Source organism: Zootermopsis nevadensis, unplaced genomic scaffold (assembly GCF_977971745.1).
Source record: "Zootermopsis nevadensis isolate Lab colony 2312 unplaced genomic scaffold, Znev_1.0 Znev_ptg000012l, whole genome shotgun sequence".
Lineage (NCBI taxonomy): Eukaryota > Metazoa > Arthropoda > Insecta > Blattodea > Termopsidae > Zootermopsis > Zootermopsis nevadensis.
In genome coordinates this window covers 132540-158909 of record NW_028259144.1, presented here as the reverse complement: position 1 = coordinate 158909, position 26370 = coordinate 132540, and the positions used below count along the sequence as shown (strand labels likewise).

Sequence of the window (26370 nt, the reverse complement as noted above, 5' to 3'; positions counted from 1 at the left end):
GGCTGAAAATGGGGACTGCATTGCACCGAAATTTTATATATACACCAACTAGTCCACGTGGTACCAAAACCCAGAAGAATATCATCTCAATTGTTGCTGCTGTGGCGACAATAACAAGACTGGAAACTTATATTCTTTGGAGTACACTGAAATTCCAGCGGCATTATTCATGCTACATCAGAGGCGATGAGAATAGGAAATAACAAATTTAACAGTGACCTCAAGTTTACATTGTTGCAACCAGGAATTGGAAGCCCCAAGGTGCCCAGGCCCAGTAGGCAGAACATGGGAGAGGAAGTAGCAAGCAAGAGGGCCCAGGAAGGAAGCATGCGGTATTAGGTTAGGTTAAGTTAGGTTCAAAGTGTTAAAAAGCTTGGCTGGGACGTTGCTCGCCGCTAATTCGTGGGAGGAACTCGACGCAGCCGTCTGGGAAACAAAAAGGATTGCCTAATTTACTGTTCGCTTAATCTAGTGCGTGACTGATTGTTTTAAAAATGTAATTGTTGAATGTGGGATCAGACTGTCGCCTTGGTTCACGGTGTTGAGGACGCGACATGCAAGCGTGGACGGGCGGATAGATTTTCTTCGCGTACGCCAAAGCGTGAAGATGGCCTTATAAGGATTTCCGGTTCCTTGCGCCATGGACAAGCAGTAAACTTGCGGCTAACAGTTGGTGTCCGCCCGCGTGGTTCAGTTCGAGAACAGGCTGAAGGATTGTGATGAAATTTGCATGCATATGATGCCATTGAAAACCACTTTTAAACTCCTTTCCAGGTCGTGTCGTCGGCTAAACGACGTATTCTTCTAATGAATTTGCACTTTTGCAATCTTGTTACGAACAAGGTGGTGTAATCTTAAAACAACTTGCCTCAAGGTCGCCTGCTGTTTCAAAAATCTCAGCCTTGAACGTCTCGCTTTTGGCAATTCGCAAACACTGCGGAGTATCAGACGACTGAAGCTGCGTGTCGACGTTGGAAGGATCTGGTAAGGCTTTTTTCTCTAGGTTAATTAATTTGCAATGTCCATACGGTGGAAAACGAAGGTAATCTGCATCTTGTTCTTTGCTTTGGATCTCCATAAAGTCTTGCGCCAGCTTGTTTAGCGATTAGTAAGTCTTACAATTTTATTTGCTTTGATGGGGTCTTACAATGAACCGCTATTATTTCTTAAATGGTATCAACCAAATGAAGTCTGTAATGGTGAAGTGTTGTAAGACGATGGCTGCCTTCGGGGTTGTAGTGCCGTGCAGTCTGGTAGAATTTTTCCGACGTTTCAGAGGTCCTTGCTGCCTCCATCATCATCATCAGGGAGATGAGCACTCATCCACTTCCACCAGACTCAACGCCACGTGGAGTGCTGTGTTTTCTTTGCGGCACGGACTGAATCATTGCATTTTGCTTTGTTTATTTCGTTTATTCTCTTTTGTGTCTTTCTTTGTTCATGAAAGTGCATTTAATTGAATATTTTGTGCCTTTTGCTTATTGGTTGATTATTGCACAATGTAACAGGAAGCATTGTTGGTTAAATTTTCACTTTACAACTGAAATATAATAAGAGCATAGACATGTTTTAATGTGCTTCGGGAAGATTCTTGAATTCAATATTAAAATTACTGTTTAAAGTTTTTGTAGATGGCATAACTCTGCACGTCACATTGGATCAAACTGAAACTTCACATTTTTGTGTTAATTTGAGAGTTTCTTTAAAGTGGAGTCTGAATGTGACTCGGCCAATAAGTATCCGACCTTGGGCCTGGAAAACAAAGTTCTGTATCTGGTGGGGCTGCAATACCTAATCCCCCTCAAAGTAGGCAGTTTGGCCTAGTAGTGCGTACTCATGATGCACAACACCCCGGTAATCGAAAAAAGCAGTCAGTATCACCTTCACATTGCTCCAAACCTGTCGTGCTTTTCTGGGCCTTGGGGATGTTGAATGCTTCCATTCTGACGACTGGACCTTGGTTTCCATGTCATATCCGTACACCCACGATTAGTCACCAATGATCACAGTCTTCAGGATCCCTGTTGGTGCAGTCCAGCATGTCCTTCGCGACCTCAAGGCGGAGTTGTTGCTGCTCTGGCGAAAGCAGCTTGGGCACAAATTTTGCCGCCACTCTTCGCATGCCCAAATCCTCAGTTAAGATCGTGTTTGCGGAACCTCTGCTGATCCCAACCTCTTCAGCAATTTCCCAGACGGTCCTCCATGATCAATGTCCGCACTTTGTCAATGCCATCAGCATTTCGGCTCGCTGGTCACTCTCCGCCGACATGCGGCCATATTTAAAGCGGTTGAACCACTCTTTAATATGAGTGACCCCCATTGCATCATCGCCGAACGCCTGCTGAATTTTGCAGATTCTTTCCGCTTGGGTATCCCCAAGTTTCTGACAAAACTTGATGCAGTATCGCTGCTCCAAGCGTTCCGTCATCTTGTGCGAAACGAGAATGCAACGCTATCTGGCAGTGACAGACGCATCCGGCGGGGCTCCGAGGAAGCAAAAATCACGCATGCGCATGAAAGTCCCTTCTACCACTACGCTCAGTTCTCCCACCCTTTCGCCATTACTTACCGCGGAAAAAAATATAGTCGGATACTTTTTGGACAGAAGACAATTTTAGATGCAACAGAAACATTGTTTTAGTTTCGTGCAACCTAATTTCTCATTAGCCAAGTTGTTTTAACTATATGAAGATTGACTCTCCTTGTTGGCGTTATGTACTTAGTATGAATTTTGAAGTTTTTTATTGAGCCAAGCTAGAGCTGGCTCTGGTGTTAGAGACGGCGGACGGTGCGAATGCGTGCGGGGAGGTTATGCATGTTGGAGGGGGATCTTTTGCGGACCAACCCTTCTCGCCAGAACACAGAAAGAAGAGTCAAACACTCTCAGCTGGTCTGTAGCTGCATGTCGGTCGGCAACCTCTCCGGCTGGGTACGCCCTGTGACGTGACATTAGGTGGTATTGTATTTTGTTATAGTAGTTGCCCGTCATATAGCCACGGTGGTCTAGCGGTTAGAATGCTGGCCTTGTAATCCTGGGGTCTCGGGTTCGATTCCCGGCGGTGCCCGAATTTATAACTTGTGTTGGGCAAGGCCGTGGTCTAGGCAACACGGAGTTTTCCTCCGGGGCATCCCAACAATTACTCCATTCTCACACAGAAGAAGGCAATGGCAAACCACTTCTGGATCATCTGCCAAGAACGTATATGAACAGGTCCCAGTCCGAGAAAAGGATGGAAGGATCCTGTTCATATGGACCTGTCGTCAGACAGAACACTAAATAAATAAATAATAATAGTTGCCCGTCCTGTTGTTAGTTGATGGGGAACTCGTGAGGTTGATATTTTTGGTCCCAGCCGAGGGAGACGTAGGGGTATTACCAATAGTGAGGCTGTTGTGTGGGCCTTGATTGTATTTAAATATTTTTAATCAAGATTTTTGTTGGTAATGGTTTTGTGTTATCAATGACCCAAGTAAGATATATATGGCATTCATATTAAGTACTGTATTGATGTGGAGTTTGTTGCCTATTGGATGTATGTGCGTTCGAGTTCCTTATTGTCTGGGGCGTGGACCAAGCGAACCTACGACACGTAGAACTCGACACCTCCTTCCCAGTTCGACTGCGGTTGAGGTTGGGGAGGGTGGATCATTATATTGTAATTTTCCCTATTTCAGTGTTTCTTTGTCTTTCCTGCCCAAGAGAATTGAATACATTTTGCAGTAATAACCGGATGGACTCAGAAGTTTAATCTTTTTCACTGACTGATGTCAAGGATAATTTTTTCATTGATGTTTAATCCTAGAGTTTGCTGCAATGTCTCCTGTGATGATGGCAGACCCTGTAGAAGAAGCGATGAAACAGTATGATCAACAGGGCTGCTTGCATGAGCAGTTCGTGAAACAAGCGAAGGCTACACCTGAAGCAGTAGCTGTCGTTACTTATGATGGGAAAAAGGTAAACAAGTAATCTTGAGTTGAAGAAGCAGGTTAAGCTGGTGTATTATGTTGCTTTATTTGAACATGTTACAGACTTGATTCTTAACCTTGGATTCTTATTTGTACTGCCCTGAAAAAACTTGGCTTATGTGAGGTCAGCAAACTTATACAGCAAGGACACTGAAGACTGTATTTTGGGTGTGCTTTTGTACAGAGTGTCCGGATGAAAGGTATCCAAAATAAAAAATTTATATCTCGGAAACTAATTGTCAAACTCCGAAAGTTTTTTCATGCCCGGCTTACGCGCATGCGCCAGCTGGTGACCTTCGGTTGAGCTCAGTAACGATGTCGACACCACAGGAACAGGTTGAATGCGTGTTGTTGCTAGCAGAGTTGGAATCTCTTACGGCTGTCCTGCGACGTTTTTAGAACGTCAACACCCTACACGGAAAATCATTCCGTTCCGGGACAACAAACCGAGGACTACAGGTAGTCTGTTGCGTGTAAAATCTCCTGGAAAGACGTGGACCTCTGAAGAAAATGTCGATCGCATTAGAGAGGCATTCCAGCGAAGTCCGCGCGAATCAATTCGTGCTGCTAGCTTGCAGTTACAACTTCCACGTTCAACAGTGCGCGATGTGCTACACAAAAGGCTCCGCCTAAGAGCGTACAAGATTCAAATGATTCATGCAGTAAAACCGACTGACCAAGTAGCGCGCACAAACTTCGCTGTGGACATGCTAGAAAGAATTAGGATCAACGACCTTCAACACCTGAAAGCCCGCACAAGGGACGCTGTGGCTACCGTAACACCAAACATGCTTCAAGCAACGTGGAACGAGGTCGACTATCGTCTGGATATTTGTCGTGCCACCAGGGGAGCCCACATTGAAATTTACTGAGAAAGTTATATACTCAGAAAAAAACTTTCAGAGTTTTTATTTCCGATGACATAAACCGGATACGTGTTCGACAATTAGTTTCCGAGATATAATTTTTTTTTATTTTGGATACCTTTCATCCGGACACCCTGTATATGAGCACAGCTGCTGCATGGACATAGATAGGTTAGGTTATCTATGAATATTATTTGATTCTTGTATATGTTATAATGAGTTATATAGGGATCTATTTCAGCCCAGATACAGCCATACACTGTTTCAGACAGTTAGGTAAACTAAGCAAGACACGATTATAGCCCGGAAACAACGTCCAATACCCAGCAATGGTGAGCGGCCAACGTACAGTGGCAGAATACTGAGTATTATGCAAGGTAGTGCAAGACGGACCTAATTTTAGCACAAAGTTTTGGGAATGTTCTAGAGGGCTACATGCCTTGCTGATCACTTTCTTATTGCCTAAAGTTTTCAGGTTCAAAGATCTGTTTAGTCCATGTTGGATGGTGCATTGCTTTCAGTAAGAAGTGAGCAAAACTATTGTACAGATTATATATACACAGTAATAATAATAATCATATTGGTTTTAAGCCTTGCCTCCTATCACATTTATTCCACTGGTGACAACTAAACTCAAGACCGCTCGACCAACCCGTCACTGTTCAAAACCCCAGAACACAGCGGTGCAGCGTGTGAATATTCACTGAGCTATGGGAAATTCTTGCTGAAGTGTTTCATAACTCTTCTCGGTGCCTATAAAGAGGTTGTGATTGCTTCCTTCCAAACTGTTACCTTCATGGTCATCTTAAGGTCTACAGAGATGATGTAGTGCTGCTAGGTAACCTGAGAATCACTCAGAATATGTGATGTTGTCGGTCTTGCCAATTCACACAGCAGTGCAAATGTTGCAGGTGAGCTACGGTGAGCTGGACCGGTTAACCGAGGCGCTCGCCACCAAGCTTCGCCACCTGGGCGTGAAGAACAACACCATTGTCGGTATACTGCTAGACCGCTGCCTAGAGTTTGTCATCAGCTACATCGCCATCCTACGAGCAGGTTAGCATCCGATACGACGTAGTACGGTTTCTGCACCTGCTGCATAATTGTTGACTTCCTGAATTCAGTCATAATTTGGAAAGTTGTTTCACAGCTTCGAATAACAATTTTCAGTAGTGTCAGTTTTTCTTGAATATCGTAGGTATGAACTATTAACATTCCATAGCAAACAACTGTTCTGAACCACAGGTGGTGCTTACATGGCCATTGATGTATCCTACCCGCCTGCACTAATCAAGTCCATCCTGGAGGACGCAAAGCCTGTTGCCGTGTGCACTAAAGCCTGGTTCTCTGACCATCTGACTGGTTCTTCAGTAGTGCCAGTTCTGTTGGACACAAACTGGCTGGACAGAGTGACAGGCGAGAACAGCCGGCTTCCTTTATTAAAATACCCTGTTCGGGTGTCACTGGACGACATGGCGTACATTGTGTATTCGTCTGGTACCACTGGAAAGCCCAAAGGTAAACATGTTTTGTATTCTGATGGTGTAAGTTCAAGTCTTGGCTGATGCACTTCCTGTTTTGACTGAAGTTTCTTGTGGTTTCCTTCAACTTTTCTTGGTGAATCTTAGGGCAGTCCCTTAAACTAAGCCGTAATCACTTCCTTGCCTGGTATTTCGTTGTTACCTGGTTTGCAAATGCTTAACAAATTATGTACGAGGTAAGTTTTATGTATAAACCCTGAAGTCTGAATGTTCCTGCGCATCATTGTGCATTATGCACTTGAAGTGCTGGAGATGAAAGGATAATACTAAAGTAGCTCTTAGAGAAATTGTTTTTGAGGATGTGAACCTGAATTAAATGTGTCATGATATGGTCCAGTGGCAGCTTTTAATATTTGCTCTCCCCCCCCCCCCCCCCCCCCCCCCCCCCCCCACAAGAGAATGAAATATATCAGAGTAAATAATATTCCTGTAGTTTAATGCGCCAACATCAACATCGTGTTTCTTCTCGGGAGCCTTCAGCAAGTGACTTAATGAAATTTAATTGTTCTTCCTCAGGCATCAAGTGCTCGCACCGAGGCGCAGTGTTCTCGTACCACTGGCGCCATGTCGCGTACCCGTACTGTGAAGACGAGCGGGAGGCGTGCAATGTGTTTTTTGTGTGGGAAATATTACGTCCACTAATGAGAGGTAGGTACTCCAGAAAGACCTGATGTAAGATTTGAAGACTTCAACATTCTGCGTGTTACCTAGATGGATAGGTATCTCCTTAGGGACAATATTAAAAAGATTCATTCCGTCTATGCTCGACATCTTTCGGCTGTTTGTACATGTGCAATAATCCCATAATGAGAGAAATTTCATTGAACTCGGACCAAGACCCATGGACATAGTAAACTGTTTTCTCTTTCAGGAGCTTCACCAACTGTAAGTTGTGAAAATGTGTCTACTAGTCTTATCCATGCACAGGTCTTTCATCTCAGATAACTTTTAATGCCATTCATTAGGGTCAGAGGTCAAAGTCTGGAAAATGTGTGAGAACTTGAGCTGTGCATTTACTTTCTGACTTCCTATATGTTTCCATGTGTGCGACCTTTCGGGGATTTTACTCATTATGTATGTGTTCCTGCGGATAGGACTTGCTATTTGGTGAGATATCCAGTGGGTACCAGGGTCCTTTCCCAGGCAATGCCGGGGCGTGACGCTGACCACTCACCCCCACCTAGTGCTGAGGTTAAGAATGAGTAGGATCTATACCCCCCCCCCCCCCCCAGCACCTGCATGGCATGTAGTGGAACAGCTTTACTTTCACTTTATGAATGAAATTAAACCAAAATGAAAGGGTGTGCACTACAGCTTGCAGATATATTCGAAGTAATATATGCCTTTCAAAATTGTTCTTCAACTCACCCCCAGTTGTGGTTACAAATATTGAATAGTAGAGATGCGCTACTTCATTTTCATTGTAACAATATGTCGCCTTTGTTTACCGTATAGTAGCAGTCGAATGGAAGAAGGGTGGAAGGTTGGAGTGAATCTTTTCTTCCTTCTAACTGGTTCTCTGTGGAGTGAATGATGTTCTGACGTTTTTCTTCCCTGACAGGAGTGTCAATGTATATCATCCCAGATGATGTGATATATGATCCACCGCGACTGGCCGGTTTTCTCGCGGAACATTGCATCACACGCATGCTCCTTACCCCTTCCTTACTGCAAGCTGTTCTTGACTTCAAGGGGCTGCAGCTCAACAAGGCTTTCCAGTTTATGAGGTGCGTATATGCGAGTACAGCTTAGGAAAGCAATGACGTGTCATGTGCATATGAAATTCTTGTAGAGTTTCAAGAATTTAAGAAGGTGGGATGAAATCTGATCATAGAAACTCTGCATGGAGAGTGAGTTAAATTATGAACACAGTGGTGTGCCTATGTGTTACACGTAGATCACATTCTGTTCTGAACTCTTAGTCATAGAAACCTGAAATATAATAAACTTAGATATTGAGTGAACAACCACTAGGGAGATCAACGCCAGGATGGATGGATGACATGCGGGAAGACATGGGCTCAGGTACAAGAATATCTATGTGGGAGGACAGAGAGGAATGGAAAAGGCTTTACTATAGGATGAAAAGAAAAGAGGAGTCGGCAGACCGTGGTGTAGGGTTGTGGGTTATATGCAACAGGATGTTAAAGAAGTAGTTAGTGCAGATTGAAGCAGTTCATCAAAATGATGTTGTCGCATGCATTGCAGGCAGGTGTGGCTCTGTGGCGAGGTAGTGACAATGATCCTAAGGGACCAGTTTACTGAACTGTTTCCACATGTTCAACTCCTGAATCTGTACAGCACGTCGGAGTGTCATGATGTCGCTTGCTCTGGTAAGCCTCACATTACTCATTCTACATATTGCACAGGAATAAATATGATGTGGTGTAGTGGTTAAGTACACATGTTTCATAGCCACAAATCCCAATTTTGAGCCTTGGCACATAGATCAGATATTATAAGTGAAGTTTATTTTAGTCTCTCTCGGTCTGGGTTAAATGGTGAGATGGTTTCTGGTAACTGTCTCTGGCTGTTTGCTTCCGTGTCCTTCCCCAATTAACCATCGACTGCCATCCTGTTATTTGACGCTACATAACCTGCACAGTTGGTAAAGCATTGTCAGCTAACTGAACTTCAGTAAATGTGGAGTAAGTTGGACAGTGTCTGGAAAGAAGTTACAGCACCAAATTTGTAATTATATTACTACTGATGTGTTGGTAAGATATTGTAATATATTGAATGTCTTCAGACATGCCTCTTCACTGCATTATTATGTTTAATATTAATAAAATTTACTGCCACACTTACCAGTGGATATTTAAATTCCCTGTGCCGGCCAGCCAGCCATTTTTCAGTTTGAGGGCATGTTTGACATGGGTAAAATGAACGTAAATATCTTAGAAACTATTAGGAGTAATTGCTAGAAAATTTCATGTTACGTTTGTTACTGTTTAAGGGTTTTATGTCTTGTATAGTTACACACTTGCAATTAAAAGTTTTGCTTTTGTACTCTTTGCATTGGTAATCTTCATATACACGCGGCAGTACATGTTTGTAAAGGAACAAGAAATTGTTTCACGAGAGAATAACGCTAGTAAGTACGTGAATTGATACATCAATCTTCTTTCGTCATCTGTGAAAGTATGACTGCAGCTGAGTGACATCTGTAGGGCATGTGAGCAACTACATGTACATCAGCACTAAAATGTCACTCAGTGTGTTTGTCAGTGAATGTTTTAACATGAAAGAGTTTACATTTGACCTACGTATATTCCACATTTTAGTCTCCTAATAACAGTAGTTTATTAGGAATCGGTTTAAAATTTAAATATGAATGTAAATCGTGTGACATATTTTATATTCTATGAGAAGATATTCTTACCAGATGTTACATATTCTCTTAGTACACAGGACCTAGTGTTGTTTTCAGTTTTTTATGCGGCATTATTCTCACTTGGAAATGACTTACGATTGTGAGGTTGCCTTCAGTTACATGGCATCCATGTTGAGGTTTGTTCAAATCTGCAATTTAGTTCAAAATTTATTTGTTCATCTGCACTTACACATGCATGCCATGTGATACGTATGAGTTCTTACATTTTGGAAGAAATAGCTTCATAATGTGATAAGATCCAGTGGTTAAACGTTATTCTTTTCCTAGCTGTAACCTGTGTAACTTTAATATCCCCGCCATATTTGAATTTGAATAGCATAAGCATATTTGTTTTGCAGATCTGTCACCAGGCAAATTGCCAGTGAAGTCCTGCAAGTTCTGTCCTGTGGGAAAGCTGATTCCTGGGATTCATGTTGTTGTCATGGATGACCAGCTGAATGTGAAGCCCGTTGGTGTCCATGGAGAGGTATGGAGGGGGAGGGGGCTTACTTTCATTATAAAGTGTTGGTAAGACAAAATAAAAGCCTTTGTATTCTTGTATTTTAAATCCTTTTTTTCAAATATTTGTTATTTAGTTACTTTTGACATTATAAAAAAATTAAATGTGATGCATTTTTTGTCACTAACCAAATTAGATTTCTAAAAAAGAATATTGTACTTCATATGATAAATGTTTATATAATTTATCTTCTTTGTATGACAAGCCTTTTTGAGAAATTTCACAGAATTACTTCTGGAATATTTATAAAAAGCTCAAAATTTTCAGTCAAAAATTTGTGCGTATTAATAAATGGTGACATTTGACATCAGCTCATGGTTCTACTGCCATGATGTTGCTTCTGCCACCTCATTTGTGAAGTTTCCCCATGTTAAAGATAAGTTGGCACAGGGTTTACGCCATTCATCCAGCTTCTTAATGTTTGCTGGACAGGAGACTGATTTTCTCTGCTGTGATGAGCCATGTTGGAGTGATGATGGAAATGTTTTTGTTTCAGATATATGTTAAAGGACCAACACTTGCAATTGGCTATATGAACCTACCAGAGCAGGACGCTGAGCGGTTCATTACTCATCCAGAGCATGGTAGGCTGTATCGAACAGGAGACTGGGGCTGCGTGCTCAGTGACGGGAACCTCGAGATATACGGGCGCTGCGACTCCATCGTGAAGATACGAGGCTACAGCGCCGACACTCAGGTTCATTTGTTTACAGTTCCTGTACCTCTGCAAAGTTTCAGTGCCCTTGGTTTTTTAACAACACTGTCTTGAGTTACGTGACAGTAATGAGTGATGAACAGGGAGAGATATCAGAGGAAACAGCCGTGGTCTATTTTAATGTAGTTTACCAGAATGTTTCTAGAAGTATCGAGGAAAACTATAGAGACCCTTGCAAAGTTACTTTTTTATAGGGCAAATACATCACAACTGGTCTCAGTAACATACGTATTGTCTTTTCTCAAACGTATGCTGTCCAGTCACCTTAAAATGTTCAGTTTGTATTTGAAGCTGTCACATATCAGAGTACTGTACGCGTAGATATTCATCTCTGATAGATGTGTTTGTTTGATGAAGCAGAGATGCTTGGCCAAGTATATGTAGATATCCTGCCTACTGGCATTCACGTGCCTCGCCATGGGGCACAGAACTGAAGCCCAATTTTCCTGACACCTTGACACTGATCATATAATTACAGGCTGTAGAGGCAGCACTGTTGGAGCTGTCAATGGTAAACACCTGCTGTGTTCTGGCAGAAGGAGATGAGGGCTCCAACAAGTATCTTGTGGCTTACATCAAGCCTGAGGGCAAAACGTCGCACAAAGAATTGCGTGCTGCCCTCAAGAAGAGGTTGCCATTCTACATGATACCCTCCAAATTCATCTTTATTGACAGGTAAGTAACACAGATCTCTGAATCTGGCATAATTTAGAGGTGAGATGTACTTCTTACTTTTTATTCTATCATTAATAGGAAGTAGTGTAATTTTTCTCCCCCAAGATTCTCCCATTTCTGTATTCTCTCTTTCTTTAACTGTCAGTCATCCCAAAACCCATCCTACTATTTCTTTTTAAATTTCCTGTGACCTCCTTACTTCTCTCTCTGCCCACCGCCATTCACATCTTGCGATAGGTGTTTCAGCCATTTACATTCATTTCCTTCTACATGTCATCACCATTTTAATGTGTTCTTGTACGTTCAATCTTTGTCTTATCTGCTTCATTTTGCACCAAGCTGCATCCAGTCAGTATTGAATGTCTTAGGGAATAACATTCATTAAGTGTTGAATTTAGACCAAAAGAAAGGGCACTGGAGAAACCAGCCAGACGTTTCATGTTCCAGTATCCCTATACTACAGTCATCGGGGAAACTGAACAAGAAGGCCCTAGTGAAGATGTCAGATGTGGGAGACGGCAATTCCGTCGATCCACAGCCGCAGTCCGTATTGATGGAGCCCCGACTTGCTGCCATCTGGTGCAGGGTGTTGAAATTGGATGTCATTGATGTACATGTGAACTTCTTTGACCTCGGAGGGTAAATATATGTACTTCTAACAGAGTGTTGCTACATTTGTCACACTGATGTCTCTGTGGTTGCCCTTGTGACTTGCATGCAACCTTTATTTCTCTTAAAAACGATTCACACAAAAACTCATATAAATGTGTGTATGCTGTGGAGCTCTGTTTCATAGCCTCATCTTATACAGTTCATTTAATTTTCTCTCAACCCTTCGCATACTTTTACTGACATCACTGTTGTTGATTTGTTGCCTTCGGCCAACAGACTTGATGACAGAAGAGTGATGATGTTCAGCTTGCAGATGAGCTCTTTGTCACTTTATCAACCGTGAGCTTTATCTTTCCCAGGCACTCACTGCTTGCCACTCAACTTGTAAGTGAAGTCAATGAAGAACTGGGCCTATCGCTTAGCATATCAGACATGCTACGTCACTCCACGCTGTATTCCATGGCGAGATTCATTAATAACCAAGCAGTGAGCAGTCCTAATGCCACACTGGATCTAGCAGCCGAGGTAGAGACACATGCTCAAGACAATTATCCGTGAGTTGGCTTATCACCACTTTTGCACAACAGACTCTGCCAAAAAGCAGTTTTTATCAGCCACTGGTCAGTGGAATGTTGCCGGTCCCTGGCATAATTCGTGTTCGTCCATAATTTCTAGAACCTCAGCTAGTAAATTTTCTGTTTTATGATAAACTTTTTTTAATTTCACTTTAAGAAGTAAATAGTTTGTTCTGAACAGTGAGGACCATCAGTTTTATCTGTTTTGCATTGTACAACACAGACAAAGCTTATCAGATGATTCTTAGTGCATCTAAACATGTTGTAGCCCATCCCCTCTCTCTCTCTCTCACCCTGCAAGGAGACTCCCTATTGATCCATTGGCCCAGACCACATCCTCCTCATTCCTGACTCCGGTTGGCCGGTTCTCCCCACAGCATAGTCCTTCTTTTGACCCTATGTAAACTATCCATGTCCCAAGACCCCCACTTCAACTTTGAAGATGGAAACAGTATATTTCTCCGAAATTCTGGTATATACCTGTGAGTCCACACGGTGCCACAACTCGGAACAGGAACACTGTCAAGGTGTTGTCATTTCCGTGTGTGTCCTTCACATTCAATCATTCACAAGTCACTTCAATATTCACTGCTACATAACCTAACCTTTTTAAATGCAACCCAAGAATCAGAAAATCCATACCAGGCTATAAGAAATGGCCAAGTTGTAAATCTGCCTCGTTATCTCAGTTGACTTAGAGGTACTGAAAAGATTATGTTGAGTTGGCTATTCTGACTTGCTCTAAACAAATACCGGTTCCACTACCTCGGTGGATCCAACATTTGTTGTTCTATACCGTGTAACCGCAGGAGTTAAACGACCTCTAAATCCACTACAGTAGTTGATACATCATTGTTACAGTACAGATGGTAGCAGACTGGCTTCATATTCGTGTGCCCCATAACTGAATCTCAGAATCGAGCCTACGTATCTTGATTGAGATTGTGCGTGATTTTCTGGTCTGCCATGAGTTAATGGTGGCACAGATTTAAAATAACAGGTTGCAGACATGGCTTTCATCAATCCTTCCAATCTGCTGTTCACAGTCATTTAAAGCTACATAACCTCAGTAGTGAATAGATTGTTGTAAAATGGTTTGTTTGTTCTGCACCACGTTGACGCGGGTTTTGCGTCGTAGGTCGGATACCAGTCTCCGAGCATTTTGGCGTTTCTCTGAGGTGTCTCACTCCAGGAGGCGTTGCGAGAGAATTTTCTTGACAGGGGCAACCGGATATGTCGGGGCGTTTATTTTGAAGGAACTGTTGGAAAATACAGAGGTATGTTTCTTGGGTTACCAGTAAGTATTCACATAAACATATTCTACCGACGTGCATCTCGTGTCCAGCGCATTTCTTTTACCGAGTGAAGTCTGTTGTGTGATTAAATCGAGAAGAGTGGAATGAGAGGTATTGAAAATGCATGCTGAATTATGGTTGGGAAGTCTCAAGGATGCACTGTGGAAGATGAAAGTTGGATTTGAGGTTTTCACGGCAGTGAGTCTGAAGGTGGAAGTTACACGATGGAGTAATATTAAAGTGTATCTTAGGGAAATAGTCTGTGAGTATGTGAATTGGATTTAACTGGCTCTGGATAGATTCAGTTTTCTTAATATGCTGGCTCCCAAGCTACTTTACCAGACAAATTCCAATGGTGACCCCTCACACTATACTTGTTCCTAACTTTTCACGTGTTTATTCAATGTTCAGATTATGTTGCGTCACATTTCACAGGCCGTGGTATACTGCCTTGTCCGGGAATCGCCCGGCATGACGGCGATGGGTCGGATTCGCAGTTCCTTTCAGAGGTATTGTGTTGCAGAGCTTGACGAAAACTCTGAGCTCAGGATTGTGCCCTTAAAAGGTACTGTCTGGCAACAGTCTTCTGTCAGATACATAATCAAGGCCAGATTAAATATGCAAGTCTCTTAACATTTTAAGTTAAATTAGCAAGTTCTGTGGGGCATTTCAAGTTGGTTCTTAACAGTGATGTGGCAGCAGGAAGCAATAATCCTTTTGTTTGTTTGTAGTGTATTTAAGGATCATAGCAGTAGCTGAGGTTGTATGGTGCAAATGAAGGATAATAATTAATGAACAATGAATTATAAAGGACTTAAGAGGAAGCAGTCTGCCTAGTGGGTGTAGAGACTCATTCAGGCAGTCAGGTATCCGGCCTTCACGCCTAGATTTTGGCCCAGGGCCTCTTGAATTTGAAGCAGGAGTGTCAACCGCCCAACCACCACATTCTGTGAAACCAATCTTAATGTATGTCACCACCTTAAAGGTGGAAGTCAACACATGTTTGTACTCGTAGAATGCAGATGAAGCTGTCCTTATTATTAAACATTTATTGGTGCTGGAGAGTTTCAGGTTCTCACACCAGAGAGTAATAAGACTGCAGGATGTTGTAGAAACTTAAGTAGAACCAACTTCTGAAATGCTTAATTACACCCAGACAATGAATTAAAAAAAAAAAAGCAATGTAGTGCACCAATGTCAGAAGCCTTTGAACTTTGACTGCCTGCTGGTGTTCAGGAAAGATATTTCTCTGTAACAGGCGACGTCTCTCTTCTGAATTTGGGACTGTGTGAAAATGACTACATGTACCTCGTGTATGAGATCGACTCCATTATCCATGCGGCTGGTGCCGTGAACCTTGTCCACCCATACTGTGCTCTGTCTGATGCTAATGTACTGGGGACTAAGAACATTCTTGCGTTCGCTGTCGATCGCAAGATAAAGCCTGTGCATCACATCAGGTAAGGACCACAAACTGCATGCTATTTAACAGTGCTGTACTGATCAAAACACTGTAGTGTTGAATTAGATGAACTAACTTCTGTTGAGAAGCTGATAGTTGGCCCAACTAGTCAAGAAATTGCCTGCCTTTATGTAACCTTAGGGTTTGTTACTGTGTTCACCATTGATCCCTGCCCTACTTCTATAAGATGCGTTGAAAAAGTGTCTTCCCATCTATGCTTAGCTCGACAAAGTACTTTCTTTCCTTCAGATTTTCTGATCAAAGTTATGTAAGCATGTCTTGTGACTTCCATGCATGCTACATTCCTCACCAATCTCATGAAGTAGCACTGTCCAGCATTTACAGCAAGGCACTTACTAAAATTCTCAGAATAGGATGGTCATGTCCCGACCAGTTGGGAAATGGGTCTCTGACAAGTTCGGTGTGTTGCTTCTCTTTGTATGGAATGAATGTAACGTGTAGTGGAGGAAACATCATTTTGCGTAACAGGATATACCAAAACTGTGGAACTGAATGTGTTTTGTGATTATTGTTTCTTGTAGCACAGATGCAGTTTTTCCAGAAGGTTTTCAGGACTGCAAAGAGGATGCCAACATGATGATGTATGCTGACAAACTTGTCAGTGGCTATGCGCAGACTAAATGGGTGGCAGAGCAGCTGGTACTACATGCACATGGCAGAGGACTTCCTGCTGCTGTCTACAGGTACTTGACATTTGTTGGACATTCTCACCAAATTACACAACTTCACTACTTCAAGAACCTAGAGCAGTGTCACCAACTTTCATTTCAAGTTGTGATTATAACGTTTTAAATTAAACATAAAAGAACACCACAAATAAGGAAGTAATATGATGGGGCAATAATTCCCCCCCCCCCATTATTTTTACTGGTAATTTCATTTCATTTCAAAACATAACACCTTTTCTGGCAGTAGTCTCTCTTGTACATGCACAAATATCATATTAAGCATGCAGACCACTCCACCAAACATCGTGTAACTGTATTATATTTCTGCTTTATTTCTTTAGATGTGGCAACATAGGGGGACCACAGGAGAAGGCAAGCTGGAACCCAGCTGACTTCACTCTGCTTATGTTGCAGGGTTGCCTGTACACACAGACGGTTCCTGACATTCACTGGCAGGTTCGTTTGCTTTATGGTGACAGTTTATGTGAATTTCCCTGTTAGCACCACTGTCATTCATGTCCTAGTTGAATCAGGAAGCCAACGCACGCTGAAACAGAAAAAATGCTTAAAATATACACGCAATACGGAGATCATGTCCCAGCCATCTGTTCACCTGTAGTGCAGATTTAAAAGTTCTATCCAACCACCAGTCCCTATCCTGAACCAGATTAGTCTAGCCCACGCCATCTCACCTTATTTCCCTAAGATTTATTCTAAAATTATCCTGGGTTTTCTGAGTAATCCTTGCCCTTCTGGCTTTCTTGCCAAAATATGGTACACATCTCTCAAATCCTGGTGGTTGCTACATGCTCTGGTCATATAATTATACGACTACATGGAATATACAGTAAATTAGATAAATTAATTTTGTTCTGTACCTTTCATCCAATTTGTAAGTTTTGGGACCCACGAATTTTCGTATTGCTGAACAGGCTTTCCTATACCCACATGTCTAAGACAATTGGGGGAAGGAGGTGCTGAAACACTTCCAGTTGTTGCGGGATACAGGCCTTGACACAGCAAATGTTCATGCCAGTGACAGTTCTGACATCATCAAGGAAAGACTATCGACATTCCAAGAAATTCACACTGTTCACACATCCTTGATGAGGAGTGATGTGTTCTCCTTCATCACTGTAGATAGCATCATCTTGAATAAAAAAATGATTGAGAGTCCTGAAGGTTGATGTAGACATGTGCACGTGTTTTGCAACTACGTTACAGATTGAGCTTTCCCCAGCTGACTTTGTGAGCAGAGTAATAGTGGGGCTGTTAAAGGCTGTTCTGCACTCTGGTGGTAGAATCTTTCACATCATCAACCCTGTCACAATGAACTGCTGGTGAGTACAGATGAAGAGTATGATACAACTCTTTGATATGTTAATATCATGACAAGTAGATGAGCCCAAAACAATTATCAATGTTGGAGAAGAGAAATAGCACCTCAGTGTACTGTACTGGTTACAGGTTGTGTTTACCGTATCAGAAATTTTTCTTTTTTTCAGACATGTCGTTTCAGTCGGTACACTGCAGCATCTGGACCCCACTTATCCTACTCCAGTTTTTGTCATAAGTCTCCACGATGACGTCGTCGTTGTTCACACATTGCGACAGTAAATTCCCACTCACTTTGCACTCTTGTCAGAGAATCTATTGATATTCAGTCATGCCAACGTCGAATGAAAGTTTGTGGACGTTGAGGTGCTCGATAAAGAATTCTGTTGCTTTCCACTCGAGGACACATACGAGCAATAAAATAGTTCCATTAGTAAAGTACATTTCTGTTTTGAACGATTTCTGAGACATGAGCAGTAAATAATTGTAGTTTTCGTAGCTATCCAGCTTGAAGATAGCGTCACCGTTATATCAGTCCGTCTCTGTTGCGTAATGATATTCCTTGGTGGTATTTTGCTAGTATCCGGTTAGAAAAGTAATTTGGGAATAGTTTTCTTCAATTGGGTGATTATTTCCCATATTGACGTCTGTGCCTGTGACAGACATTACATGTTAACGTATTGTAGTTTTGAAAGTTCTGTGTAGTGATTATTGGTGTTACATATGACGACGCCACGAAAGAGAGCGTAGTGGGTACGTAAAGGCGTGTGAAAGTGAAGTTGCTTTCTAAAAAGACGCATGTAACAGTAACGTTTATCCAAGGTTGGCGTGCCTGACTGTCCCTTGACGTCATCGTAGAGCCATGGAATAATATTGTAACCTTATGGACTAGAGCAGAGGTTCCCAAACTTTTATACCTTCCGCCCCCTTAAAACATTTCATAAATTTCTCGCCCCCTTCCAGAACAAGTGCAAGCAAACAGGTTTGACATAAAATTTAACTATGAGTATACATTTTTTTTATAATTTAGTATATATTATTCAATGCATTTAATTTAAAAAAAACTGTAATAAAATATACGCTCTGAATTCTACATCACTGTAAGACAACTAAACTGCCTCAACCAAGCAAAGGATGTTAGAAATGTTTCTCCATATTTCGTTAAAAAAAGTTTTTCATACAAACAACCCCCCCCCCCCCGGGGGGGGGCGCCTCACTTTGGGAACCTCTGGACTAGAGGGTGAACCGATACAGCAGTCTCCGTTATAATTATCATGCCTCGTTTCGTTCACCCTTATTGACCATTCGATCGCGATTTATGTAATTCTCCTTACAATTAACCAAAAGCTCCCGAAATTTGGCGGAAGGAGCCGATGTGCATTGTACTGTCCTTTGAAATAATAATGCAGATTTAATCCGTTTTGAAAACTGAATAAATTTATTTTACTTTTTAAAATGTTAGTACAATTTGATATTTTTTGTTTTATCCTGGCTAGCAATAGAAGTGAAACAGAAAAATCGAGAAGAATCGCGAAAAGTGACCAAGTCTATAAATGCTGAAATGAAAAAAACACTAATAGTGTAGAATTACAACCTGATATTACAAGTAAGAAATAGATCTGCATTCAATGATGTAAGAAAGCAGTTAGCACTGCTGCATCATATTCTGGAGGTGTTCGGTTTAAATTTGAATTATGGTTCTCTGAGGTTTTCCTCAGTCCTTCCTGGCATATACCTTAAGAGTACCTTAAATTTGTACTGCTCCGTTTCAGGTCTTTTCTAATTTATTCATTAATCATGTCATTTGACAATATTATTAAAGAAGCCATAAATAAATAAAACGTTATATTTGCGTAGCTGTAACGTGTTTTTGTGTTGGCAGTGACTTGTGGCAGCTGCTAAGGGCACAGGGCTACCAGCTGGAATTAGTGTCTTACAGAGACTGGTACTGGAAGGTGAAGGAGGCTGCAGCGAGTTCCAGTGAACACTCAGCAACATTTGCCAGTCTACTGTATCTGCTGGATGCCGTTACGTAAGTTTGTGTGTCCGAGATATTTGCGCAGGCAATGCCGCTGTTTCCCGTCGTCAGTAATTTCATGTGGCAGGCACTTCAAAATAAGAAGGTGACAGTTTTCTTGGATATTCTGCTATAACTTTGCGGATGTGTTAGAGGTCCGTGCTGCTTCCATTATCAGGGTGATGAGCCCTGGTGACCGGTCTATTACGAACCTCTGGAACGTCGCTCGGCTTGTACCAGGCTACACATGATGCAACATTTCAAAAAATGTTTGGCTGTCAGGGCAAATGGAACAGAATACCTCCAGATGTGGAGGATAGCACAGACATATTTGAAAGGAATCACAGGTGGCTTATAAGGGGTGATACTCCAGCTTGAGCTTAGGTACGGAGCGTAAAATATCAGCATGTTAAAAGAATGTCACGTGAATGCATTCATTCGAATGAACTAAGCAATGGGAAATGGGAAGAAGTGGTCATTAGTAATATGATTTGCTGTGACGGACGTTCGTATCAGTCATGGGATATAAACCCATGACTTTGTGTCCTAAGGGTGCATGGCCTTAGGTGACTACTTTAACCAATAGATCAGTGTTGAATATTAAAGGAGGAAACATGCATAAAGTTGTTTTAATCAAAGTTCTTAATGAATTTTGGTCGAAAGCAGATCACGAGACGTAATCTACGATAATGATCGTCAAGATTTATAATATTGTGTGTTAGTCCTAATAATATATTTTAGTTTAACTTCCCATGTTTTGCATTTGCAGGGATCCAGGTTTCTTCCGTCAGAGCTCCACGTTCACACAGCTGAATCTGCAGGCGTCACTTCAGACGCTTGGTCTGACTTACCCTCCTGTTGATTCAAAACTGATGTGGAGGTATCTGAGCCACCTGACGTCACTCGGCCTCGTCCCGCGCCCAAACATGCTGCAACAGGATGGTAAGTCTACTGGTATGTTTAATGTACCGCACTAGGTACAGTAATGAAGTGTGCGTGGGAGAGATGAGAAATAAATACAAAATCTATTTTAGTTATAAAACCTGCAGGTATGAGACCACTTGACAGAATCAGGCATAGACGAGAGGATGGTTCTGATATGGATTGTCAAATAATATGTGAATGTGTAAACGGGGTGTAATTGCACGGCTCTTTTGAACGTGGGATTGAACCTTAGGGTTCCGCTTCTTGACTAGCCGAGTGACAGTCAGCCCCTCAGGAAGGACTCTGCTCTGTGGTGTTGGTTTCTGGTCAGTGTCATTCGGTTATTTGCAGAAAAGAAATTTAGTGCTTGTGGTGACTTCCTACCATATGGTTGAATTGTTGGTGGGACTGAAGTGGGGTTGCATTATGAAGAATTTCAGACTTTGTAGACAGACCTCATCTTTGTAAGAAAATAAGTTCATAGCATGTCAGCATTTTCTGTGTAAAGTTAATTTAAATCTTCATACTTCAACTTTTCTGTAATAGCACAGCATGAAATTAAGGCATTTGTGCAAGGGTGATACAAGGCACAAGCAACTAGTCTCTTCATTATTTTCTCTGTTATGGTTTACTTGCACTAACTCCATAGAACAGAGTCTTTGAGAAGCTCACCTAGTCAAGACATTCCTCACCTTTAATGGAGCCAAAGGGTTTATTTTTTTGTGTTCACAAGAGCCCACCATTGAGTCAGATGAATCCAGTCCACATCCTTACATTAAATTTTTTATATCCATTTGAATATTATCTTTTCTATGTGTAGGATTTCCATGTCATCTCTTGTCGTCAGCTTTTTAAGTTAAATTATTGTTCACATTTCTCATCTTCCGCCGCATGCCGCATTCTCCGCCTGTTTCTTCTTGATGTTATTGTCATAATAACATTAGGTAAAGATTATGGACAAGCATCATGTGATGCCTGTGTCGTACATCTCCAGGGCCATTCTACAGATCTTTACTAAATATAATACTTTGTAACTTTGTTCATAATGGTCCAATATAATGTCTGATTTTTATGAAACTAGAATGGAACTTATGAGGTTTGTCAAAAATGGTTCCCCATACAAAGGATTGCCTATGGAATGAAAAATATATATATATACACACCGTTAAGACCTTCAATGACCAGCAAATTATTCATTAGTCATCATTATTTGAAGGCATACTCACAAAGAATGATGTGTTGCTGTGTTGTTTTTCTTTTGAGAAGACCGTTGTGTAATGTAGTCTGTTCCAGTCTAATAGTTGAGGTGCGGAAAAAAATTATGATTTCAGTTTCAGCAGGGAAGGAGAGTTTTGTAGTCTGATTCATGAGGGGGGGGGGGGTGTTTGGGGAGCACAGACGTCATCCTCTCCCGGCTGTGCGTTGAGCCACCCCAGTTTTGTACTGATTTCTCTGGTTGTTGCTACAGCTGCTCACTTCCTTCACGGGAAAGTGGCTCTAGTGACGGGGGCCTCTTCGGGCATCGGGGCGGCCATAGCCGAACACCTGGCCGTGGCTGGGGCTAAGGTGGCGCTGGCTGCACGTCGGATAGACAGACTGAAGGAGCTGCAGGCGCGGATAGAGGACAAGGGTGGTGTGGCTATAACTATTGTGATGGACGTGTGTGATGAGGAGCAGGTACGCAAGCACGCCACTGCTACATGACTTAAATGAATTTCACTAAACAATGAAAGTGGTCCAGATAAATTTGTTGCCATTGGTGAGCATAATATTTTATTCAACAAAAATCTTGTTATACAATTTGTTGTTGTTCTTGAGATAACGACCATTGAATTGCAATGCACGCAAAATGTTACTGTTCTTGATGTGCTGTATTTAATATTAATTTATTATTGACTTATTTTATATGTGCAAGGCAATTCATAATGGTTATTCCCAAGTTATTTCTTCATTATGTCATTTTTTTATCAGATACTTAAGTTGTATAATATCAGTTGAAGAGTTAAAGAATATTAGTTATTGGTAAGGTTTAGGAGATACTTCATCTGTTTTAAAAAGCTATCTAGGTGTTTTCAGAACTAGTAAAGCATTTTAATTAATAACAGATCAGTAGCTCAGACTGTGTAGTGACGAATGATGGAAAGGTTAGTGAATTGTGAACTGGAATAAATTTGGAAGGAAGCGGTTATGACCCAGTTTAATGTACCATCTTGTAATTTGCCTTGAGATGCTGAGGAAAACCATAAGAAGCCTCAAGTCAGAGTAACTACGTAGTCTCTAGGCCAGACTGTTAACCTGGGACCTCCTTGATGCAATGTAGGAATGCAAATATTAATAACTAAACTGTTTGAGTGATTACATACATTACTGAATCTAGCCTGTACCACCATAACCTATTTCTCACAGATTCGTTTTGATACCATCTTCTTTTCCATGTGCCTGAACACTGGAGAGTAAAAACTGTGTTCATTTGCTGCTAAAGAATTTTGGGCCGTATTGGATAATATGTATGACAGTGTTTTTACTACTCTAGAATTTCCCATCATTCTTGAAGAGTAGTTTTTTGTTTCCCTTGTATATACACTGGATAAATGTAACAGAACAGAACTGTGGTGTGTTGCAGGTGCATGTCGGCGTGAAGCGCGCAGAGTCCGTGCTGGGACCTTTGGACATCCTGGTGAATAATGCTGGTGTTCTGTACTACACTATGATGAAGAATGTGCATATTAAGGAATGGCAGAAGATGGTTGACATCAATGTGAAAGGCACTCTGAACTGCGTGGCGGCCGTGTTGGCCGGAATGGTGGAGCGAAGACGGGGCCACATCGTCAATGTCAGTTCTGATGGTGGCCGTAAGGTAGGTACCCACGCTGTCTCCTTTCGATAAATACGTGCAGATTAAAGTGTGTACGTATGTTAGTGTTGTCTTCGTGAGTTGTCATGGTGATGAGTATAATGACACTCTTCTGGGAAGTTGACTAATGTTTCAGAGGTGCTTACTGCATCTGTCATTAGGTGATAGCCCTGATGATGGAGGCCAAGTTTCACACACACAAAATATTTTTATGTAGGAGGCAGGAAGACTGAGATTCTGAATCGAGCGGTAGCAAGCATTCTTTCAAGTGAAATACGCTCTTAATTTATTCATCCATCTGTTACTGTTGAATCTTCACTGCCGAAGATCACCCGCATAAAGATGTACGTGTCAGTTTTGTCGTGTTACTGCTGAGTTGTATCGTTCATTCGACAGGGATTTGCAGGCTTATCAGTTTACTGTGGAACTAAGTACTTTGTGGAGGGCATGTCCCAGGGGATGCGCCAAGAAGTGGCTGAGTTCGGGGTCAAGGTTACATGCATTCAGCCTGGGGATGTCAAGACGGAGCTGTTTGAGAAGTCCACTGATCAGGAGGTTTGTACACGTTTTCTTAACCTTTCATTGCACAGTTTCACCTGTTGCAGGAATGGCCATGCTAGCATCCAACACCAACCCTTTAAAGCTCTGTGGTAACTATATGTACCACCTGCCTTATCAGTAACTCTCCATTTTGTGTTTATAGGTTTCATATAATTATGAGATTGCTTCATAAAACAGCATTAACCATTTAATTTTTGTCAGGAAGAACATTTCTCTCTGTAGCACACCTACTCACTGAAGGGGTTAACTCTCTGTCGCACCACAAATTCGCTGCACCGTGATGCTATCATAGCGCTTAATTTAAATGTCCTATATACACCACATTTTAGCTCATCGAGTGCATTTAATTTGACTGTTTTCATGTTTGTTACTTGTGATGTAGTTAAAGAAAGTACACAACAGTGAAATTTAGCAGTATGCAGTCTGTTACAGGTTAGTGGAGTATCTTTATAACGGTGTTGTTTGAAGAGACAGCAGTTCAAAGAGATCGCCATTATCCAATCACCAGTAAGGTCCATTTCATAGCTTGATAAAATGTGTTCTACAGATGGCGTATTCATGGCGGTTGATGTTCTGTTATAGGCGAGGGAGAAGTACGAAATGGTGAGCAAGATGAAGGTTCTGGAACCAGGGGACATAGCGCAGGCTGTGTTGTATGCCGTTAAGCAGCCAGACCACTGTTCAGTCAATGAGATTTTGGTGGAACCCCAGCTGGCCCCGATATAAACGTCAGCTGTATATGAGGTCTTCCATAAGTAAACTGCTACAGCAACGTAAACGCAGTCAAACTCGGAGAGCAAAATTTGTGTTAGACTCAGCTTTCAGTTTTCAATCAGACTTTTCATTTTAATCCTCTTGGTGCTGATATGAACCACGTTAACTTCATACTATTGCAGTGGGACTCACTGAATCATTTATGCTTATTATTCACGAGATCGCGGGTTTGTATCTGGGCATATGGGCCAGCGCTCTATACTTTTATGTCTCTACAGTTTTCGTATTGTCATCGTATGACTAGGAATTTTCATTGTTTCTTGCCACCTCCATTTTGTTTACTATGACTGGATTTCTACACTTTGTTCATTGTCTGGTATTCTGAAATGAACTCAGTGTTTTGGAAACTGGAAATTTCTGTCCTCAGAAGAAAGAATGGCAATACCTACTTACCTGAGGATGAAAACAGATCCATTTCTGTTCATCTCAATACACCAAACAATAAAAACGTCCATAAATCCAGAAACAGTAATTAATCGCCCTCTTGTTGTGTAACCAGCGTAAGAAGGGGAGATAAGAAATGCACAGAAAATTTCAGTCCGAAAACCTGAAGGGAAGAGACGTTGGTCTCAAGTAAACTGGATATGAGGCTGTGGACTAGATTCTTATTGCTTAGGATAGGGACTGGTGGCAAGCTCTTGTTAACACACTAATGAACTTTAAAGGTGGGGAATTTGTGTATCATCTGAGTGAATACTGGCTTCTCAAACACTCTGGTTATTGTAATTATTTGTTTTTATCAGTCAGTACAAAGCACGCATCACATTCTCATTGATATTAATGGCGGGTGATTCAGGCCCTTGTGATGGTGTGCAGCATTTTATGAACTTGGTCCTCTACTTTGCTAGTGCCATGCCGTCCTCTCTCTGTCATTCGAAGGCCCTAGAAACTGAGAGACGTGTGAACCACCTACAGTGCGCACTACTCTGTGGTTATGACGCACGGCCTCTCTGCATTTGAAGCCGTCGTATGGTGCCCTTATTGCCTTCATACCGCAAGTGTTCGGTTCTTGTATTTTGAAAGAAAATGAGCCCATTTTAGTAGAGCAGCTGCCGACACACTTGTCGGAACGTTTCGCACAAACACTTCAGTAACTCGAATGGAGCTGGATGTTATTGAACAGGTCAGTGTAGTGGAAACCATCAGGAGGAGCTTGATTCAAATGTTGGCTTTGATCGTAGCTGTTGTGAAAGGGATTTTTGTTGGTTTTCTTCAGTATCCCCAGGCATACTGGGGTAGTACCTTCATTCAAATAGGTCATGACAACATCCTTTCACATCCTTGTCTGATTACCGTTGATCATCCTTCCTTCTGTTTTGTTGCTATGTGCAGTTGCTTAGATACATACAAATAATGTAAGTATATAAACCTCTGTACTAAAATAGCTATCAGATGCAGCTGTTATCAATTACTTGTATTGATCTGTAGTGCTCTACATGTCTCTGGTTGCGTGGTTCATCTACAAGAGCTGTTTATATCTTTAGTAGACTCTCCATCGTACATGAGCATGTTGCATAATTTTTTTGTGATCTTTTCAGTGATATTTGAAAACTTTGTACTGAAATGTATTCATTAAAGTTGTATGCTTCGTCTAGCGTCAACCTTTTCCTCTTAGG

The 26370-nt window shown here is 41.7% G+C and overlaps 1 protein-coding gene and 2 long non-coding RNA genes across 5 annotated transcripts; 1 reads left to right on the top strand and 2 right to left on the bottom strand.

Moving 5' to 3' along the window:
* LOC110834716 (uncharacterized) lies at positions 1–26349 on the top strand. 3 transcript variants are annotated; one of them, XM_087348177.1, is made up of 24 exons: positions 1–984; positions 3804–3955; positions 5744–5888; positions 6078–6350; positions 6890–7021; positions 7935–8100; positions 8582–8706; positions 10106–10233; positions 10763–10963; positions 11460–11656; positions 12104–12295; positions 12628–12822; positions 13982–14120; positions 14574–14703; positions 15397–15598; positions 16143–16304; positions 16631–16745; positions 17514–17629; positions 19507–19656; positions 20411–20583; positions 22034–22242; positions 23189–23422; positions 23816–23974; positions 24563–26349. In XM_087348177.1, exons 2-24 carry the CDS (start codon positions 3815–3817, stop codon positions 24704–24706), a joined length of 3828 nt encoding a protein of 1275 aa, XP_087204303.1. In that variant the 5' UTR covers positions 1–984; positions 3804–3814; the 3' UTR covers positions 24707–26349. The 3 variants fall into 3 exon arrangements, with proteins under 3 accessions (XP_087204303.1, XP_087204304.1, XP_021929854.2); XM_087348178.1 differs by lacking the exon at positions 1–984 and adding an exon at positions 2906–2929; XM_022074162.2 differs by lacking the exons at positions 1–984; positions 3804–3955 and adding an exon at positions 4108–5003.
* LOC147873919 (uncharacterized) lies at positions 8762–9544 on the bottom strand. The gene is made up of 2 exons (XR_015535012.1): positions 9182–9544; positions 8762–9037 (listed from the first exon to the last, which is right to left on the bottom strand). It is a non-coding gene; the product is annotated as an uncharacterized LOC147873919 (long non-coding RNA).
* LOC110834717 (uncharacterized) lies at positions 16598–17517 on the bottom strand. Its single transcript, XR_002544669.2, has 2 exons — positions 17168–17517; positions 16598–16836 (listed from the first exon to the last, which is right to left on the bottom strand). It is a non-coding gene; the product is annotated as an uncharacterized LOC110834717 (long non-coding RNA).
* Positions 26350–26370: the final 21 nt, after the last annotated feature.

Bases quoted from the DNA above. Each gene is read 5' to 3' on its own strand.
- LOC110834716 (XM_087348177.1), top strand. From the start codon at position 3,815: ATGTCTCCTGTGATGATGGCAGACCCTGTAGAAGAAGCGATGAAACAG. The intron at 12,296-12,627 runs GTAAATATATGT...TATCTTTCCCAG, and splicing joins AACTTCTTTGACCTCGGAGG to GCACTCACTGCTTGCCACTC. The intron at 23,423-23,815 runs GTAGGTACCCAC...TTCATTCGACAG, and splicing joins GTTCTGATGGTGGCCGTAAG to GGATTTGCAGGCTTATCAGT.